Genomic DNA, 18,629 nt, shown 5'->3' on the forward strand with positions numbered 1-18,629 from the left:
GTCGACTGATCTTCACCGTCATCCTCTGTAGGTGGCGCAGGTGTATTTATTTCTTTTTCACTCGGGCTGCCAAGCACGAGATTGGACGCTCAAGACGAATCATTTGTGTTCAAAGGCAACTCGCCAGCCTCATGTCTGCTCTTGGCGCACACAGGATATCATGGACGATGAACACGCGAGGGTGGAAGTAGGCAAGCGCTATGTGTATAAATGATGGCGCTGCGCCTGCGCTGCGGGCGTTGCTGACCGCGCCGAGCTTTCCAGCTTGGAGCGGCAGACTTGGTGGGGTCAAGTCAAAGGTACCAGGATGCAGGAGAACTTAGGGTTCCCTTGGTCTTGATACAGTTGAATCCATCAGTGCAGCAGCAACGCCGCTGGTGCTTTGGCCTTTGCATGTAGCCCGGCAGCCAAAGCAGACAGATACCTCTATCATCGAGCTCTGGCACGGGGATGACCCTAGCGTGCAAGCAGAGTGCAGACGGACCGCCGCATGGCTCAAGGCTTGGCCCAGTTGACCCGCGTGGTATATGCAGGGGGACTCCTGCAACAGCGACACTCTTTTGCCGTCGGACGAGCTGGAGCGGCCCTGGTGCGCATGCAGATGCGCGGGTGATGAGGCCAAGGCGGGAGCGTCGCCTCACACACGCATTATGTTGCCCCTTGGAGCAGACACCCAGAGCACTGGCGAGGCCGAGGAAAAAGAGGTGTGTCCGATTCAATGCAGGCGGAAGTGATCACTGAGGGTGCAAGGCAGCGTTCTCACCGCGGCCTTGTTCCAGCAACAGGCAGACATAGCTGTCGAAGATCTGGTCAGCGTATTTGCCGCCAGTGTTCGCAGCTGTCAGCGACGGGAGACAATGCTGATTGCCTGCTCCTACAGTGGTGGCGAGCATGGCAGCCCTTGCCGGCGGCCCGGTCCGCGTCCCTAGCGGTGTGTGGCCCACCGCAGCAAACGGCATGGACGATCTTAGCGTGCCTTATGCACCCACATGATGGTTTCTAGTAGCATGGTGAAGGTACCTGGTGTTGTCGTAGTCATGGTAGTAGTAGTGGTGGTGGTCATGCTGCTGCGCAAGGCAGCGTGCTTACCGTGGACTTGCTTCCTCTGCGCAAGACATGCGTTTGCATGCATATGGCCTCTTCCCAGTCGCGGCGCTCGTGAGGTCATGTGGGGTGCATGCACATGCAAATGCATGCTGTACGCGAAGGAAGCGGACCTGCCTGGTCTTGCTGGGGCACCAAGCCACTATGAGCAGGTGGTCTTGCCGTGATCCCACTCCGGGCGTATGCGGCATGCGCTCATTCTCCAAGCTGCGGAGCTACCGAGCAGTCGTTGCGGCCACGTGTTCGGTCCGTCAGTGCGATGACAACAGGCTGACTTTTCCAACCCTCTGCATCTGCTGTCTTGGAGCCTTACTAAGCCGTCACTCGACGCGACACGGCGGCGAGATCGCTGACGTCCGACATTGACGTCAGCAGGACCCGTACAATTTTGGTTCCGGTCTGTACGAATTGCAGTCACTCACCCATGGACTCGGCGTCAGTGATGTCGTTCGTTCTTCCTTTGCTCCTGCATTCTGGTGAGCCTGCAATACATATTGCGTCTTGGAAACGAAGAGGCTAGAACGTGCATTCTGGATAAGGACAGAACTGAGCAAGGCGAGTTGATGCTTTTCGACTTGTTCGTTCGAACCGTCTGATGTGTGCCAGGCGCCCAGAATGCGGGCATTAAAAGAGGTAATTTCCCTTGCACACAGCACAAAGGATAGGTCAGTCGTCGGTCTGCAAACGGCGCGCTGAAGCAGGCAGAATGTATCTTACCGCTAGCGAATGTTCGGCATCAACAGAGTGAAGCTTGACAATCACTTTTGTAGCGAAGGTACTGGGTTACAGGTGCACACGATCAGACGCCGGCGCTGCACACACAGAGTGTCCTTTCCGAATAAGAACACGGCTGGAACTGCTAGCGGGGAACATGACCGTTGACAAGGCACCGTGCGTGGCACTATAGGCATGGTCCCGGTAGGATCCGCTCGGCGGGACATACCCTTGTATCAACTTCACAATCAGACGCTCGAAGTGATAGCGAAAGATGCGATGCATCCATTTCACGTAACAACTGCCGTGCAGCGTAGGCCAAAAGAGTTGAGAACGATTAAGCGCACTAGCTGTAGACTACATAAGACGGTGACACGAGAAAGCGATAGCAATAGAAATTGAATTTGGGCGGAGGCTCGGATGAAAGGACAGTCAGTACTTGGAGCCAAGGCCCACAATGCATCCACTATCTTGGGTGGCGTAAGCCGTGCCGGGCCGCACACTAAACACTCTTCTTTCACATCACACATGTTCACTGCCAGTTCGGTGGCATATGAATGATGATGCTTCAGGAGTGCAGCACTGAAACACTGGGCAAGTTACTAAAGGGTACCGCTACATAATTCCCCGGAATACCATGTAGGCCGGATTTTTCAGCGCTCCGGTATTTGACTGTACTGGTGGTTCCTTTGAAAGATTTAGATCTCTCAGTGATCACCACAAATGGAAGAACTTTGTAAAACGTAAATTACAGTCATCATAAACGGCGGTGATATGGGTCTTCCGTTTGGTTCTATTATATCTACAGCGTCTTAACTCAGTCGGTAGAGTGTTGGGCTCATATATGCTGCAAGATATCCTTGGAGTAGCTACCCAAATGTCCTCGGATCAAGACCGAGAGACGCTAATATTTTTTCTTGGCGTGTGCTGGACCAAGCTAGTCATACATATTAATTAGACTGGCAAGCTCCTTCGTAAGCGTCTTAACTCAGTCGGTAGAGTGTTGGGCTCATACAATTCAAGTATTAACTTGAAAGTGGCACCCAAATGTCCTCGGATCAAGACCGAGAGACGCTACTTTTTACCTCACGCAAGTCGGTATTTTTTTTGGCTTCACCGCTTTGCATGCTGCAGCTTTACCGATGCAGTCGCAACTGTACAGGGCCGCAAGAAATTTCTCTTTGTCCAGCCTTCTTGAAGGGGTGGCCATGAGGGAATCAACTGCGAGGGGTGCAACGCACTTGACGGGAATGGGCCTGGAGACTGGCTAATAGCTGACTTGAGATGTTCCGGAGAAAGGACAAAAATGTCAGTGGATACAAGTGCCACTCAGTTTGCAACTCTTCCTGTGGTCACATCCCGCAAAGTTCAAATTGGCGTTTCGACCGAGGTGCAAAGGGAACTATCACCCTGCATGCACGGGAAGCCGGCACGTGCGGAAGCAGGATACAACTTGAGCATGTTGGCGCGGCATCAATCATAGATATGAATTCACGTCATACATTGTACCAGTATCACATGGTGCACTCGCCGAGCCTTCCGAAATAGTAGCTGTATTTGGCCTTGTGCTTGCTGATGTTGACACATTTGCAAAACGCCAGCGGCGCTTTCCTGAGCTAAGGTGGCATCGCTTTCTCGAGATCAAGCGGAAACATAATCATCGCTTCGTTTTGCTGAGCAGGGCGCCCAAGCCTTTGCTGACCCTTTCGACATCGCGAAACGTCAAGCTGAGCCGGGTCTGGCGGGCGAGCGATTCGTGTGCGTTACCCTCGGCTGCGCGGTGGATGACGCGCTCGATTCGCTTGTCTGCAAGGCGCCCGACGTTGACGACCTTTGCGAGGTGCTCGGGCGCATCTGTATGCCGTTCTGCGATGCCGTGCAGGTAGTCATGATACGCGGCACCGGTCGTGACAAGCAGGCTTCTGCGTTCTTGCAAGATGGAAAACACAGGCTCCGCTTCGCGTGCTCTCGCACCGCGATCGCCCTCTGGCGGCACATCGTTCTGCGCCCATCGATACATGTCGAGCAGGGTATGCGAGCCGAGGCTGATGGTCGCGACGCAAGGAAAGTAAGCGCGACCGTCTTCGTGCGGCATGATGCCCTGCCCGGGAAGGTACTCGTTCACCAGACAGTGATTTGGCTCGCCGTGCTTGCTGGAAGCAAAAGCTGGAGTCGTCTCTTTGATTCGTTGTATCAGTGGCGGGTACGTCGTCAGGAACGACGGTAGTGGCTCGGGGATCAACGTTTCTCGCTGCACCTGCCCGCCTGCACTAGCAACATCGCTTAGTCACAACCATCGGTGGTGGTAGCTGGAGAGACGCACCCCAGTATTGCAGCCTGCCGAGTTCGCGTCCGCTCCGGTTGGACGAGGAGTGTCAGTGTCAGGCGTGCAGCAGCCAACCTTTGCTTGTGATTACCTTCGATTCTGCAGCGTCTTCCACTTAGGGAGCGGCGCCGTCGCAACCTGTAAGCCCGCATGCGCACCGGCAGCCCTCTTTCAGCGAGACTCTCCATACGAGCAGAGCAACCGACGTACCTTGTCCATCAAATAGCGTTCCTCCTCATCGGAAATGAAATTGGGAATGTAAAAGAAGCCGTCCAAAGAATTGGATGGAGGCTGCGCAGATGGACCAGGTTGGGAGCTTTCAGGAAGCTCTAGTCGGAACGACTCGAACAGCTCGAAGACCGCCTGGCTCGCCATGACTGCGGCGCTCACCGAACTTGCACGGGTGGTATTCGGAATGCGCACAGCGTCTAGCGGCATGCCCAAAGGCTCTGAGACTAGCAGTAGCCAATACCAATCGAATATAAGCTCGTAGACTCGGGTGATGTTTCGCCCCGGTCACATTTCTTTTTGTTCTCACACCCCGCGGCACCGGCTGCGCCGTGCGCATTGAACCGGTTCTCCAATCTCTTTACCGCGTAGTGCACACCAAGTGCTACTTTCCATCCCTCCCAACATCTCTTCATCTCAGAGCGTCGGCCGCTCGGCTCTGCTTGCGAAACAGACACGCTTGGAACCACTCGCGACCTTGGCTCCAACACAGGCCACTGCTGCTGCTAGCATGTCGGACGCATCCAGCTTTCCGGCGGCGATGCCAGGCGCAGGCCCCGCACCGCACGCCGGATCACTGCGACCCGAGGCTATCTCCTCCGCAGTCGCTTTTCTCACTGACCCAAAAGTCAGCAACGCACCACTTTCGCAAAGAGTCTCCTTTCTTGAGTCAAAAGGCCTCTCTCCCAGCGAGATCGATGCCGCCATGGCGCAGGCTGGGGGCGGCGTCGTGGCGAGGACCACACCAGGTCCGTACCCCGCCTACAGGTTCCCATACCCGCCGGAAGCACAACAGCTCGGCCGAGATTGGAGGGACTGGTTCATCATGGCTGTTGTCTCTGGGACCATTGGCTATGGTATCATCAACCTTGCTCGGGTGAGTCGTGTGGAAGCGAAACTGTGGGTCGAAGGCTGACGGCTTCATGCCATTAGAAATACCTGTACCCTCATCTGCAACCACCCAATGCGACGATCCTCGATTCAGACTTGGAAGCATTGACAGCCAAGTACGACGAGGTAGCTGCACAACTCTCCGCACTCGAGCAAGAGTCGGCCGGCATCAAGAGCGGGTTCGACTCGCAGAAAGAGCTCGTCGAGACCAGCCTCAAGGAGGTCGAGGATGCAGTCAAGCTCGTCCGCAACGGCGAAAAGAAGCGCGACGACGACATGTCGGACATGAAACGAGAGGTGGACCGCATCAGGGATGGCATGCCGAAGGTGAGTGCTGGCATGCCACGCCGGAAGCCACGCGCATTCTGATGTTCCTTATCTGCAGATGTTCGAAAAGCACCGCGAGGCACAGACATCATCGCTGGCCGAGGTGCAAGCCGAGCTCAAGTCGCTCAAGACGCTGCTCGTGTCGCGCGGCGCTGCAGCTGCAGGGCCAAGCGGCATCCCCGCCATCGGGCGCACATCCACGCCAACATATGGCGCATCCAAGGATAGCGATGCGCTCGCCGCATCATCCAGCGGCAGCGCGTCTCCCGCCAAGGGGTACGCACTCCCGCCGCCCGTCAAGCCGAGCATCCCAGCTTGGCAGCTGGCGCAACCAAATGGAGCCGCAGGCAGCTCCAGCAAGGACTCGAACGGCACTCTCAACGGCATCGATCCGGCTAGCGAGAGCTCATAGCCGTCCTTTCTCTCATCGAGCTCCTGCATCGCGCATCTCGCGCACACCGCTTTGCTCGCATCCTTGTACTGTACGCATGATGAAAGGCTTCTACAACAGATTCGGCGCTCATATCGGCAGCAGGCTCGTGCCGCCGCGGATGAGTATGCTCCCTCCATAGCGTAGCGTCGTTGTCCCACCAGGGAAGTACGCAGCGAGGTAGAAAACCAGTGAAACAATCTGCACCGCTGCGGCCGCCATCGTCGGCAGGACCCATTTGGGGCCAAGCGCGAAATAGAGAGTCAGCCCGAGGGACGCAAAGTATCTGCAAGTGCGCGCGTTTGATAAGCGGTGAGGGAGGTCATCACGCCCGCATTGCCCTACTCACGCCGCGGTAAAGGGAAGCCTCTGTGGCTGCGTGAGGTGCTTGAAATGCGCCACTGGCCCGGATAGAATGGAGAATCTGCAGATCGTGCTGGTCAGCACTTGCGGGTGCAACAAGCGGCGTGCACACGCACCCGAACATAAATAGTATGCTTCCTGCGGAAAAGGCAAACGCAAACTTGTGCGGCTTGATCGCCAAGTAAAATGGGTTGAGAAAGATGAAACTAAAGAAAAAACATATCGCTGATCCGATGAGACACGCAAAGAATCCTAAGAGCCTGCAACAACGCAAAATGAGGAGAATGTCTTGTAAACACCGATGAACGCCAAGTAGAAGCGTGCTGGTATGTCGGTGAGACTCACCGCTCCCATCTGCTCAAGCTGAGATACGCCTCCTCCTCGTCTGTTCGGCTGTTGCTCCGTAGCGGCACATAACCGGAGATGCTATTCGAAAAGGTCGACAAATAGCTGCCTGCGCCTCCCGTGTTCGTCGTAGTGGTTGCGGCGGCTGCTCGCCCCGCGGGGCTGTCGTCCGTCCGTCCTTGCGCCCATCGAAAGCCCGAAAGATGCGAGCGAAAAGTCGATTCTGTCGAGTCAGCCATGTTGTTTTTGATGTCACTGACCCTTCGATGCTTGCCTCCGCCTCGCGAACATCGTGGTAACGTTCTCGAATTGAACAAGGTCAACAGGCACCAAGCAGCGAGAGAAAGAGCCCGAGGTTGAAAACGCAAGTGGTGCTCGGCTCAGTATGCCGGCAGTTCCGCCGCGGCCACGTCCGACCACCATTGACAATCTTGTTCGCTGCCCAGCTTTTATTTCGGTGCTTGCCTCTTTACAGTTTATTCTATGGGCGAGGAGTAGGCCAAGATGAAGGTCGTGGGTCTGCTTTCTGGCGGCAAAGACTCCTGCTACAACCTATGTCACTGCGTCAAGAATGGGCACGAGATTGTCGCGCTGGCCACCCTCGCCCCGCCGCAAGGAACAGGTGAGCCGACAAGACTAACACCCTTACATGTCTTGCTCTGAAACGCTCGCATACGCACTTGTTACTTGCTCAAGATGAGCTCGACTCGTACATGTACCAGACGGTCGGACACGATGCAGTGCATCTGGTGGCTGAGGCCATGGGCCTGCCCCTGTACCGGCATGTCATTACGGGCACGGCTGTGAATCAAGGCGCCCAATACGGCAGTCGTATGCCGTCCTTCTCCCAGGCCAAGCTTCCGTCCATTGCATCCAATGCAAACGGCAAAGAAAAGGAAAAAGACGAGACCGAAGACCTATACGAACTGCTGCTGAAAGTTAAGGCGCAACATCCCGACGTCGAAGCTGTTAGCGTTGGCGCCATCCTGAGCAACTATCAGCGCGTGCGCGTCGAGCACGTCGCCCTGCTGCCAGACATCAACCTTGTCCCTCTCACCTTTCTGTGGCAACGAAATCAGGCAGATCTGCTTGATGAAATGGTGCGAGCTGGCATCGATGCTGTCCTCATCAAGGTCGCGGGAATCGGCCTCGATGAGCGCGATCTCGGCAAGAGCCTGGCCCAGATGAGGCCCAAGCTGCACAAACTCGTGAGCTTTATCGCAGCGCATGTGCACCGCACTTCCCTCGCTGACTTTTTACTTGCTCTCTCCAGAATAGCCTTTACGGCGCACACATCTGTGGCGAAGGCGGAGAGTACGAGACGCTTACGCTCGACTCCCCACTCTTCAAGAAACGAATACGCCTCCAAGAGGTGGAGACCATCGTCCACGCCGATGCCGCGTTTGCGTCCGTCTCGTACCTGCGTGTAAAGCATGCGCAGCTGGTGGAAAAGGTACCTAGGTCCCTCGCTGCGCTGGAGGCGCCAGACAATCTCGACGGACTGAGCGCGATGCTTGGCGACAGCCTCTCAAAGGCGGCCGCAGCGGATGCGGTCGGCCAAGTGGATACACGGTCAGTGCACGCGCTCGGTAACCCTCTACCACAGATTTCACTCTCAGAGAATGGTTGGTTTGCCGCCGCCAACGTGTGCAGTAATGGTCCATGCGATTCGCTTGAAGATGAGGTCAAAGGTGCTTTTGCGAACCTCGATTGTGAGTGTCGCATGCAAGTAGCCTCACCGCGTCACCGACTGATCCTGCTCGCTCTCGCAGCGCTTCTGAAAGAGCGCGGCTGCCGCATGGAAGACCTCGTACACGTAAACCTTTATCTGCAGAGCCAGCAAGACTTTCAACGCGTCAACGCCGTCTACAAGCAGCAATTCGGTGCTTCCCCTCCGACAAGAGCCTGTATTGCATTTGGCTCGGCAGCGTCTGCCAGAGTGACCTTAGAAGTGCTTGGCTGGCGCGGCGATGCTCAAGAGGGCGAGGCAGCCGCTCGCCCGCAAGACTTGCGCAGAGCGCTCCACGTCCAGGGAAGGAGCTACTGGGCGCCAGCCAACATTGGCCCTTATTCTCAAGCTGTCGTGGTGCGTATGACCAGCTTCACTTCAGCAGCAGCTTTGAGATGTTTTGACTGACCACGAGCAACACGCAGGCGGCTCAACGAATCACAATTGCGGGTCAGATTGGCCTCCGCCCGGCTGACCTGTCCCTGCCGCCAGACGCAGACATGCAGCTGCTGCTCTCGCTACAGCATGCGAGGCTTATCCTCCACGCAGTATTAGAGCAGCGCGCAATTTTGGCTCCGGGCGCTCACTGGGTCGAAGGCGGCATCTGCTGGCTTGACGAGGGTGCGGACGGCCTGCACTTAGATCAAAAGGCAAACGCTCTCTGGCAATCGCAGGTTGCAATCGATGAGGTTACCGACAGAGTGCAAGAGATGCCCGTGCATCAGCGCTGGCACCTTGAGTGGCTTGGCAGCAAGGCACATACACAGGGAGTGGCGCCGCCCATCGCGTACGTCACGCTCCCGCCTGGCTCACTGCCCAGGGGCGCCTCGGTCGAATGGCAGCTCACAGCGCACACAGGCGAAGCGACAGCAGCCGCAGACGATGATGCAGAGGAGAATGCTGAGCCCGAATACAGGCGTCTCGTCCGCGTGGATTGCATTAAGCGCGACGCGGAAATGTTTCCATCCACTAGCTCGGACAATGCCACGCCCGATTGGGAAAGCGTGTGCGATCCCCAAAGCGCGGCGGCGAGTGGCATTGTCTTCTTTCAACAAAATGCCTGTGTGGACGCTGATGGCGCGCCATACGCCAGTGCCTTGTCCATCAAAGTCCTAGCGTCGCCGTCAGCGACTCCCCAGCTCCTTGGTGAGTGCTTCGCCGCAGCGCTGTCGGATGTGAGAGTTATCTGCTTACCCGAACATCTGAGCAGAACGAACACTCGCTTCGTGCCGCATGCAAGCAGGCTCCGCTGTGCTCAGCGTGCTGCCCGTTCAGCGCATCATGCACCCTTCCGCCGAGGACCCATCCCAACTCCACCAAGCTGCGGTTGCACTGCTCTGGTGGTCCTAGCACTTTCCCAATCCATTTCGGGCTTGTGCTTAAAGCACATCCATTTCTCGGAGCTTCTTCCACTGCGCTACAGGCCCGTTCGTGTCCCACAGCGAGAGCTTCGAGAATGTCGCGACGCCTACACGTGCGTTTGCAGGTCCCACCTCGATGCTTTGCCCCTTTTTGGTCCATAATCTGTGCTCCCCGGCCCAAGCAATCTCCGCTTCTGCGCCTTCCCCTCCGATCCCCGCATACAGGAGCGAGATATGAGGGAAATACGGTGGCTGCTCTTGCTTGTTGAACGCCTTACGCATTGCTTCGTTGAGCGCCATGAGGGCTGGCTGCTGCTCAAGCTCGATGAGGACGCATTGAAAGAATACGTCTCTCCTTGTCATCGAGCGAAAGCTGCACTCGAGATGGGCACAATGCGGGCTCGCCTTCCACGCCCGCACTGCAGCTTGTACATATTCCCACACCTTTTCCGGCGTCCAGCCTTCGTCGGTGGAAAGACCAGCAAGCAGCGTCGCGTGCGGCTCAAATGCTGGAGCGTCCTCTGGCACATGTGACCGCAGCTCGGCCATCACATGCTGCACCGCTTCCTGCGTCGCCGAGTTGCTAATCTGCAGCCACAGAGAGAGGCCTGCAAATGACCCCGATGCAGCGGCCGCAGAAGTGTACGGATCGTCAGCTGAGGATGTGCGCGGCATGAGCGTGTGCGCCGCAAACCAAAACGCAAGTGTGCCAACATCTCACAGACTTGTGCACTCACCCATCGTAATGAACAGAATCGTCTGACTCTTTGTCGTGGTTTCCACCCGTCGAATATGGATTGCCCAGAAAGGCAAGAACAGGTATCATTTGCCGGAACTGTTAAAGACAGTATGCCGCGCGGGCATCGAAGCGATCGAACATTCGTCAGGGTCTAGAGAACGTCGACGAAACCGAACACTGCGCCGTGCGCTTCGGCCGCAAAATGTAAACCTGTGTTCTTCATGCAACGATAAATTAATATGAATTGATTCGTTTACTGTGCAATGATCGGAATGCTCAACTAGGAGCTATCATGTCCGCAACCACCATTTAGGATGTGAAGCACTGGGAAGAACCAGGCTTTGGAAAGTCAAGGTTCGACGGCCATGCCGGCAAGCGAGAAAGAACCACCGACAACGCAGGGGCCTTTGCAAGGCACCGCATCCTCTGGCTCTCTATGGCCACCTGCGCATCTCAAGGCTAGCGAGTCCGAACTGAGCATAGAGCCACGTACAGACAGCGACGGACGATACCGCATAGGCTTCATCGAGCCACCGCCAGAGGCACCGCAGAAAGACGATGCTCAGCAGCTGGACGTCGGTGGCGGCAGTTTAAAGTTCGACAATCTGGGACCCATGGTGGTCAACTCGGATGGTGTGAGTTGCCGAATAGCTGGGTTATAGTTCAGTGCGATCGCCAGAAGGTGAGTCTAACTTGACGCTACTCTCCCTCGACTTGAATGACAGACCCTCTCGCGCATTGGCAACTGGTCCAGCATGACCGACGCAGAAAAGGAGCGCACGTTGCGCGTGCTCGGCAAGCGTAATCGGCTGCGGGTGGCAGACTTAAAGCAGCACGAATCTACCTGAGCCAGAGATCAGGCGTATCGCAGGTTCTGTAAACGTTCCATGTTCTCACTCGCATGGTCCTACAATACATGGTTGGTGGGTGATTGGAAAACAGCGGCGGCATACAGCAGGGAGCAGTCAGCAGTCGAGCTTGCAGAGAAAAGGCAAAGGGCGCAAAATAGCAAAAAGAGCATTGAAAAAGAAGCGATCCAGCACGCATGCCAAGGTGGCGCTGCGCTTCCGAAACTGAAATTTAATACGAGCACCTTGTGGAAAATGTCAGAAACTGGAGAGCTGGCTCACGAACGCGGCAGGCCTTCCGGCAGAGACATGCCGACCTTGATACCTGCCAGGAATAAAGTTGAAGCATAGTCAGCTCCCGAAGATGTGCGCGTACCAGTCACTCTTTGAGACGGCGCTCACCCTTTGGACCAAAGTACTTGGCATAGCAAGTGCGGCACCACGTGTTGCATCCCTTTGCCACCTGATCCGTCGGTCCCTCTTCCAGCTTGCCTGGGTCCAAGCTGGTGTTGCAACCGTCGCACCGCAGGCAGCCACGATGCCACTTTCTGCCCGATGCCTGCAGCTGCTCGGCAAAGTAGACCGGTTTGTCGCAGCGTGCGCACAGCGGCGTGCCGGATCGTGCGGCAGAGGCGGTCGCGATGGACGATGACAGGCCGAGGCGGTTGATCCCAGCTGAAAAGCTTGGCGACGACGTTGTGGCTCCGCTCGTGGCAGATGGGCTCGAGACGCCATGGACTTGTTGCGGCTGCTGCTGCTTGGGCGTCGTTGACGCGGGCGCAGGAGCATCACAGTGATGCATAGGTGCAGTCTTGATGGCCGCATCACGGAAGCGCTTCATGTCCGGCCTCGTTGGCGAGGGCAGCCGGGGTCCCGAGGCAGCCCCGCCGGTAGCAGTCCGAGAGGGAGTGCTCGAGGCTCGGGGCTCGGGCGAATACGTTGCGCTGTGGCTTTTTTGCTGCGGCGGAGTCACAGGCCTAATAAGCCGAGAAGGGCCACTTGCTGTCGCGGATGCAGCTGCCGGTGAGCTGTACGATGGCGGAGCAGGCACGCTCCCGATGATCGCTCGCGTGACACTCTCCGCCTCTTGGGCCTTGCAAGGGGAAGCTGAACGAAGAGGCGACTGCGAACCGTCGAAACTGGACACGCCCGCCTTGTGAGGCGAACCTGGAACCCTGCCTGCGCGCACCGCCGCAATGACCTCTGCTGCAGACGGCTCGTAGAACGGGTCGTTCAATCTCGGCGAGTCGACATCCGCACCGGCGCGATAGACTGGAAAGCTGGTCGGCTCTTGTAGCTGCGCTCGCACTGGCGCTGGTGAAGCCAGCTCGGGAAGAGGAGTGCGCACAGGCGCGACTGTGGGGGGCATGGTATACTTGCTGGGGATGGGTAGTGCCGGCTTCGGGGACAGGGGCGCCATTCCTGCCGACCTCGATGCGCCCGTCGTTTCCGAGCTTCGCGAGAAAATCTTGGGCGTGGCACCAGAGGCGATGGCGTCGTCGATGGAATGCACAGCTTGGCTATCTCTGTAGCCGCCATCGCTCAAATACGAAGATGCCTCGTATCGGCCCGTGCTTTCGCGCTTCGGCTCCCGGGAGGAAATTCTGATTTCAGAAATCTCATCGGCGAGGTTGAGCATGGAATCGGAGGCGTCCTGCGCGGAACTCAAAGGAAGTTCGTCCATAATGACGCGCCCAGGTAGCTTTGGTGGCGAGGATACCCTGGATGACGCGATTGCGCGCGTCGGCGAGCGGTTCCCAGCGCTCGCAACCCAGTCACCTTCAGCCACTCCCGCCCAGCGTGGAACAGCGGCGCCTGCGGCGCTCGCAAAGCTCGGACTGCCATACGCGGCGCCACCGGACGCTGCTGAAGCCGGCGGGCTGCGCGGGATGGATGCCTTGAGCGGCACTGCGGTCGCGAATCCACCCTTGCCCTGGCCCAGGTGCGCCTTGTGGCAGTTTTTGCAGTACGCCTCACCCTCGTGCTCTAGCAGTAGCGTGCTGTCGAGTCGCTTACCGCATGCCATGCATGTCAAGCATGATTTGTGGTACGGCTTAGCGGCTGGGCCGATGACTTGCTCGGCTTGGTAGACCGACTTATCGCACCGCGCGCACTTAGGCGCGGCGATACCGAAGCGCGGTGGCATCCTGCCGTCGCCGTTGTCGCTTTGCGAGCGGTCAAAGCCGCAAGGATGTGCGTCTTTGTTCGTTGCACTGCACACAATACTGCCGATGGGGTCTAGTGAGGATGAGGATGAGGAGGAAGGGATGGTCCACGTATATCGTCATCGCCCTGTGAGATGCGTTGCTTTCACTCCGTATTCAATGTTGAACTTCTACGTTCGTCCAAAGCAAACACCGCTCCTCATTCCCAGTGATGCACAATGACGCGCGCACACTCCTTCGCCCTGGTCATCATTCGGTAGTACATGGAACGCCTGCTGCCATCCAAGATCAAGTCTCGGAGTCGACCAAGCTGGGTCGGGCATCGATCTGGGAGAGAGGGCTGTGGCAAGGATAAGGAAGAATGGCAGGTCCGACAGCCGCGGGGCGTAAGGATGGCAGCGACCAGCTCTTCGCTTCGGCCCGGCTCTTCCTCCTGCTTCAGCTCGCTTCACGGCTTGGTACCTTTGCACTCAACCAGTTCCTCATCCGCATCACCTCGCCCGATGTGTTTGGCGCCACGACGATACAGTTCGAGCTGCTCATGGGCCTCATTTTGACCGCGGCAAGGGAAGGAGTACGCTGTGTCATCCTCAGAGAAGGCAACAGGATACAGAGCGCGCGCACCACCGAGAATGGACAATGTGTACCGAGTACGGTGCTACTGCCGCCCAACGAGCAGGTTGCGCACAATCTGTCCTTTGTAGCGGTGGCCATCGGCGCATTATTTGACGTCTCGCTTTCCTTTTTCTATATACGCCATGCATCCAGCACGCTGCGCTCCTCGCCGCACTTTGCCCCTACCGTCACGCTGTTCGCCGTCGGAGGCATCTTGGAGCTGCTTTCCGAGCCGCTTTTCAACCGCGCGCAAGTGCTGGGAAACGTGCAGCTGCGCGTACGTGCAGAGGGGCTTGCCATTTTGGCTAACTGCGCCACCATCCTCGCGTGCATGGTCAAGCCGGAATGGTTTGGCGTTGGCCGCCACCTCGGCTCGACGTACGGCCTGATGGCCTATGGCTGGGGCAGGCTCAGCTTCGGGCTTGTCATTCTGCTCTGCTATGTGTACGCCTTCCATCGCAGCATCGGCGCTCGAAGGACGAGGGCTCTACTCTGGCCGCGCAAAGCCATCGTGCACGGTCAATCGCGCTACCTCAGTCCGAAAGGCATTTCCATTTCGTGGGCAATGGGCAAACAGGCGATGCTCAAACACGTCATGGGCGAGTCGGACAAAATCGCTGTTGCGCGTCTCGGTACACTCGAAGACCAAGGCGGGTACGCACTCGCCTCCAACTATGGAAGCCTCATCCTGCGCATCCTCTTCAATCCTGTTGAAGAAGCTTCCCGCATCACCTTCTCCAAGACTCTGGGGCACATTCTGAGCGCGCAGGATGGCTCTGTGATGAGCCTCTCTGTGGACGATGAGAACGCACTGCAATCCGCATCCTCGATGCTGGCAGGAATTCTGCGTCTTCATATCCTCCTGGGGCTTTTTTTCGCGACCTTTGGTCCACCACTCTCCCGTTCGGCCATCTACCTACTCGCAGGAGATCGATGGGCTTGCGGTACCACCGCGCCGATCATCCTCGGCGCATACGCCTGCTACATTCCCGTCCTGGGTATCAACGGCATTGCTGAGGGGTTTCTCACCGCGACAGCGGGGCCCAGGCAGCTCGGCACGTATAATTGGATCATCATGCTCAGCAGCGCAACCTTCATAATGTCTTTGTGGCTGCTACAATGGGTGCCGGCCCTCCACCAGACTGCGCTAGTCTGGAGCAGTGCACTGTCAATCGGCGTGCGCGCCGCCTACTCTTGGTGGTACATGCTATGGTTCTTCTCACTCCAACCCAGTGCGAAACATGCAGCCAACATGGCACCTACTGCCATCCTGCCGTCGACACCTTCGCTCATTACCTTTGCAGTCTCGGCGTACCTTCTGCGCGCAGCGCTTGCCTCAGCACGTGTAGGGGGCTCATGCCCTGTCAATGTGCGGCAGGTCGTGCCTTCCATAGGCATTGGCGCCTTTTTCACGCTCGCTTGCCTGTTTGCATGGTGCGTGCGTCCCAAGTCATCCCTCCCCAAACTCATTGCTCACCACCTCTCTCTAGTTTCACATTCGAGCGACGAAAACTGTCCGTAGCACTGTCCGCCGTGCGCTCGAGGGGAAAAAGCAAGGCGTCTTGAAATGTCATAATAGCGTAGGGGATACATGCTGCGTGGGGAAACAACAAGCTACAATTACCTGCGCGATAGATCTTGAAACGCCGACTCGATACAGTTCTTGATCTGTAGGGCAAAAAAGCAAGACTTGAGCGGCAGTTTCTGGAGCGCTCGCACTGCACACGCTCACCTCTCTGTAACTTGCGATGATGCAGCTCTGTTCATCCCTGCTGGTCAGTATCAGCTTCTCCTCCGAGCCCGCATCGAGCTTGTTGAGGTTCGTCAAAATGTGACTAAGATCCACCAGGGGCCGGCCCGCTTCGTTGACCGAGTGGAAGACATGGTCACGGAAGAGCTTGACGACGTAGCGATCGCCCGTCTCGGACCATCGCGGGTCATGATCGAATCTGTAGACGCATTCGTCGTCAGCAGCAAACACCCTTTCTTCGCCACATGCAGGACTCACTCTGGACGCTCGTTGATGAAACCGAGCTTGCATAGCAAACGAACGAGCCGGGCATTCTCCAGCTCGCGCATGAGAGAGCTCTCGAGGGAATCATTGTAGTTGAGCGCGGAATCAAACTCATCTGCCATGCGTCCGGCGAGCAAGCGCACGAGCTCATCCGCGTCCTTCTTCTGGTGCGGCTTTTGCAGCAACCACATGACCATCGACTTGAGTTCAGGCGAGTAGACACGCGAGATTTGCTCCAGTGAGCGTGGTACGTTGGATGCGGCAGCAGCGCTGTTGCACGCGGTACACAGGATCAACTTGCCGAGATTGAGCAGATCGTCAGCTTGCTGCGTCTGTACGGCATTGGCAGGCGCACGCGCATCGTACGCGATGACATCAAAGATGGAGCAACAGTTGATGCGCACGCGGTTCTGGCCTGTATGCAAGACCTTGCTCGGCTCGATACTGCGTGCAGCGAGGCCGGCCTTGTGAACACATCGCAAAGCGTTCGCCAGCTGGCATGTGTAGCTCCACAGCGTCTTCTCCGGGACTTGCATCTGCACCATCTGCAGCCGGCCCGTCCTGCGATCAGGCTGAGGCGGCTTGGGCACCATGTGTTCTGCATGCAGCGTCGACGCGAGCGGGTGGTAATCGTACACAAACACGATGGACTGGTCGCCAAAGGCTCGAGTAGTAAACGCCTCGCGGACGCTGACGATGCTCGGGTGGCGAATGCGCCTCCATCGCTCCACAAGTCCGATAGCGACTTCGTGCTGCAACTTGAAGCCTTCGAGCCGCCGCAGCACGTAGCTCTTGCCGTCCAGAGAGCAAACAGCTTTGTAACAGTGCGAGCGATACCCGAACAGCTTGGAAGGATCGCCGGACGTGCCGATGATGCCTGGCCCGCCTGTCGCTGTCGCCCCAATCGCGGCAGGGTCCAGCGTCGGATCCAGCAGCGAGGGGTTCAGCGGGAAGCCGGGCTGCCCCGGACCCCCAGGCTGTATCGGCTCAAGGGGTACCAGGCTGTGGTAGACATGCAGCTCCTCGGGCAGACTGGGCCCTCCAAGCTCGGGCGGAGGGATGTTGACAAAGATAGCTTCTTGCTTCCGCTGCAACTCTTCCCTTTGGTTGGGATGCAAGAAGAATGCGTGAGACGTTAGATGGTGTGGGTGTAGATTTGATACGTGAGGGAGCGGTGGCGCGTATTGATGGTACTGCAGTGGCTGCCGGATCTTGGCGGCACGTACTGCAACCGCGGCCTGTTGTTGCGAATAGAGGTCCATGGCAGCAGAGCTGCCAGGCTCGCCATACTCGTTTGTCCCTTCATACGGATTGTATGCGGTCTCCTGTATGAGCTGTGCTGGCTCCTCCGAAGGCAGGGGACCCGTGTACGTTGGGTCAAAGACATCCTGTGAGCCCTTCAAATGTCAGCTTTACGCGTCTCGGCAAAAAGGGAGACCTTTTCAGCCGCCGCTCACGATCGCATCCTCGCCAAACGAGTTGGGCGTGGCCCGGCCACTTGCGTCTGCCCCTGTCTCGCCTTGAAGAGCCTGGGTGGTGCTCGGATTGAACACAGCTGCACGGACCGCGTGCGACAGACTCATCGAGCTGGTTGCGTTCGTCACACGAGCAACGTCTTGGCTCACGCCGCTGCCATTGCCCGCGCTTTGGTCCTTGCCGGCGGCACCTTTCGGCACAAATACTGCAGCGCTGGCTGCTCTCGCAGTGAGGCCAGACGCTCCAGACGGAGGCCGGGTACCTGCCAAGGATGCAGCAGAGGGTGAGGGAGAGGTGGATGTGCTGCTGGTTCCGTTCACACTCAGGTCCCGAAGGCTGCCAGTGCTATCACTTATGGTTCCTTCCCCTTGCGGATAGCCGTTGCCCTGCCCCTGCCCGTGGTTGTTGTAGCGATGGTAATTCCGATGTCCGTCTCTGCCCCCTCTGCGCATGCCCTTTCTTGACGGGCTGTTGCTACTGTGGTTGCTATGGTTGCTGCCTGCCGCACCTTCACCCACCCCTTCACGCGCCGACGATGGCGGCTGGGCATCCGATGAAGATGCTGCTGCTGCCGTCACCACTCCATCGACTGCGTTTGGATTCCGGATCATTACGGCCGCACTTCTCCTCCCCGGATTACCTCCCCTTGGAGAGTGATGATGATTGCGAGACTGGTGGTGGTTCCCGCCGCTGCTGGCGTTTCCCGAGGAAGCCGGCTGGAACGCCGGTGGGAACGAGGGCGGCGGAGCTGCAGCCGGCCCTGGGGGCAGGCCGCCCTGCTGCGGTTGATACATGGCACGTCCTGCGCAAGTATGATGATTCGTCCGATCACCCCTTGCCCTGCCGTGTCCGACGAGGGTGTCGCGTAAGATGAGGAGGCAGGCAAGATGGGAACGAATGGATCTATTGGTTGGTAGGAGATGACCGCGCCAACAGCGCGCCAGAGTCCGCCAC

General features: G+C 57.6%; 10 protein-coding genes and 2 non-coding genes across 12 annotated transcripts; 6 read left to right on the forward strand and 6 right to left on the reverse strand.

Annotated features, from left to right (window-relative positions):
- Positions 1-157: 157 nt before the first annotated feature.
- K437DRAFT_13322 (uncharacterized protein) lies at positions 158-1,438 on the reverse strand. Its single transcript, XM_013385501.1, has 2 exons — positions 990-1,438; positions 158-681 (listed from the first exon to the last, which is right to left on the reverse strand). Exons 1-2 carry the CDS (start codon positions 1,193-1,195, stop codon positions 294-296), a joined length of 594 nt encoding a protein of 197 aa, XP_013240955.1. The 5' UTR covers positions 1,196-1,438; the 3' UTR covers positions 158-293.
- Positions 1,439-2,624: 1,186 nt separating this feature from the next.
- On the forward strand, positions 2,625-2,725 carry K437DRAFT_t55. The gene has a single exon. It is a non-coding gene; the product is annotated as a tRNA-Met (tRNA).
- A 70-nt stretch (positions 2,726-2,795) lies between these two features.
- K437DRAFT_t56 lies at positions 2,796-2,895 on the forward strand. Its single transcript has one exon. It is a non-coding gene; the product is annotated as a tRNA-Met (tRNA).
- A 580-nt stretch (positions 2,896-3,475) lies between these two features.
- Positions 3,476-4,519, reverse strand: K437DRAFT_296151 (uncharacterized protein; the record flags this gene model as incomplete). Its single annotated transcript, XM_013385511.1, has 4 exons — positions 3,476-4,083; positions 4,142-4,173; positions 4,236-4,282; positions 4,355-4,519. 4 exons carry the CDS (start codon positions 4,517-4,519, stop codon positions 3,476-3,478), a joined length of 852 nt encoding a protein of 283 aa, XP_013240965.1.
- A 258-nt stretch (positions 4,520-4,777) lies between these two features.
- Positions 4,778-6,093, forward strand: K437DRAFT_239619 (uncharacterized protein). The gene is made up of 3 exons (XM_013385512.1): positions 4,778-5,249; positions 5,306-5,590; positions 5,649-6,093. The coding sequence occupies exons 1-3, from the start codon at positions 4,884-4,886 to the stop codon at positions 6,000-6,002; spliced, it is 1,005 nt and encodes a 334-aa protein (XP_013240966.1). The 5' UTR covers positions 4,778-4,883; the 3' UTR covers positions 6,003-6,093.
- On the reverse strand, positions 5,874-7,186 carry K437DRAFT_259135 (SFT2-domain-containing protein). Its single transcript, XM_013385513.1, has 4 exons — positions 6,729-7,186; positions 6,500-6,643; positions 6,370-6,444; positions 5,874-6,306 (listed from the first exon to the last, which is right to left on the reverse strand). Exons 1-4 carry the CDS (start codon positions 6,965-6,967, stop codon positions 6,111-6,113), a joined length of 654 nt encoding a protein of 217 aa, XP_013240967.1. The 5' UTR covers positions 6,968-7,186; the 3' UTR covers positions 5,874-6,110.
- A 46-nt stretch (positions 7,187-7,232) lies between these two features.
- On the forward strand, positions 7,233-9,807 carry K437DRAFT_270346 (uncharacterized protein; the record flags this gene model as incomplete). Its single annotated transcript, XM_013385514.1, has 6 exons — positions 7,233-7,350; positions 7,425-7,936; positions 8,002-8,440; positions 8,501-8,814; positions 8,883-9,603; positions 9,668-9,807. 6 exons carry the CDS (start codon positions 7,233-7,235, stop codon positions 9,805-9,807), a joined length of 2,244 nt encoding a protein of 747 aa, XP_013240968.1.
- Positions 9,679-10,768, reverse strand: K437DRAFT_259137 (2, 3 cyclic phosphodiesterase). The gene has a single exon (XM_013385515.1). The coding sequence runs from the start codon at positions 10,491-10,493 to the stop codon at positions 9,837-9,839; it is 657 nt and encodes a 218-aa protein (XP_013240969.1). The 5' UTR covers positions 10,494-10,768; the 3' UTR covers positions 9,679-9,836.
- Positions 10,769-10,922: 154 nt separating this feature from the next.
- Positions 10,923-11,688, forward strand: K437DRAFT_250848 (uncharacterized protein; the record flags this gene model as incomplete). The annotated part of the gene is made up of 2 exons (XM_013385516.1): positions 10,923-11,192; positions 11,283-11,688. 2 exons carry the CDS (start codon positions 10,923-10,925, stop codon positions 11,403-11,405), a joined length of 393 nt encoding a protein of 130 aa, XP_013240970.1. The 3' UTR covers positions 11,406-11,688.
- K437DRAFT_276075 (uncharacterized protein) lies at positions 11,443-13,660 on the reverse strand. Its single transcript, XM_013385517.1, has 2 exons — positions 11,808-13,660; positions 11,443-11,730 (listed from the first exon to the last, which is right to left on the reverse strand). Exons 1-2 carry the CDS (start codon positions 13,549-13,551, stop codon positions 11,684-11,686), a joined length of 1,791 nt encoding a protein of 596 aa, XP_013240971.1. The 5' UTR covers positions 13,552-13,660; the 3' UTR covers positions 11,443-11,683.
- Positions 13,661-13,872: 212 nt separating this feature from the next.
- K437DRAFT_259139 (Rft-1-domain-containing protein) lies at positions 13,873-15,948 on the forward strand. The gene is made up of 2 exons (XM_013385518.1): positions 13,873-15,619; positions 15,676-15,948. The coding sequence occupies exons 1-2, from the start codon at positions 13,932-13,934 to the stop codon at positions 15,749-15,751; spliced, it is 1,764 nt and encodes a 587-aa protein (XP_013240972.1). The 5' UTR covers positions 13,873-13,931; the 3' UTR covers positions 15,752-15,948.
- Positions 15,740-18,446, reverse strand: K437DRAFT_259142 (uncharacterized protein). The gene is made up of 4 exons (XM_013385519.1): positions 17,657-18,446; positions 16,194-17,587; positions 15,918-16,134; positions 15,740-15,853 (listed from the first exon to the last, which is right to left on the reverse strand). The coding sequence occupies exons 1-4, from the start codon at positions 18,284-18,286 to the stop codon at positions 15,806-15,808; spliced, it is 2,289 nt and encodes a 762-aa protein (XP_013240973.1). The 5' UTR covers positions 18,287-18,446; the 3' UTR covers positions 15,740-15,805.
- Positions 18,447-18,629: the final 183 nt, after the last annotated feature.

The sequence above is a fragment of the Tilletiaria anomala genome (genome assembly GCF_000711695.1).
Source record: "Tilletiaria anomala UBC 951 chromosome Unknown K437scaffold_107, whole genome shotgun sequence".
In the NCBI taxonomy this organism is placed as follows: domain Eukaryota; kingdom Fungi; phylum Basidiomycota; class Exobasidiomycetes; order Georgefischeriales; family Tilletiariaceae; genus Tilletiaria; species Tilletiaria anomala.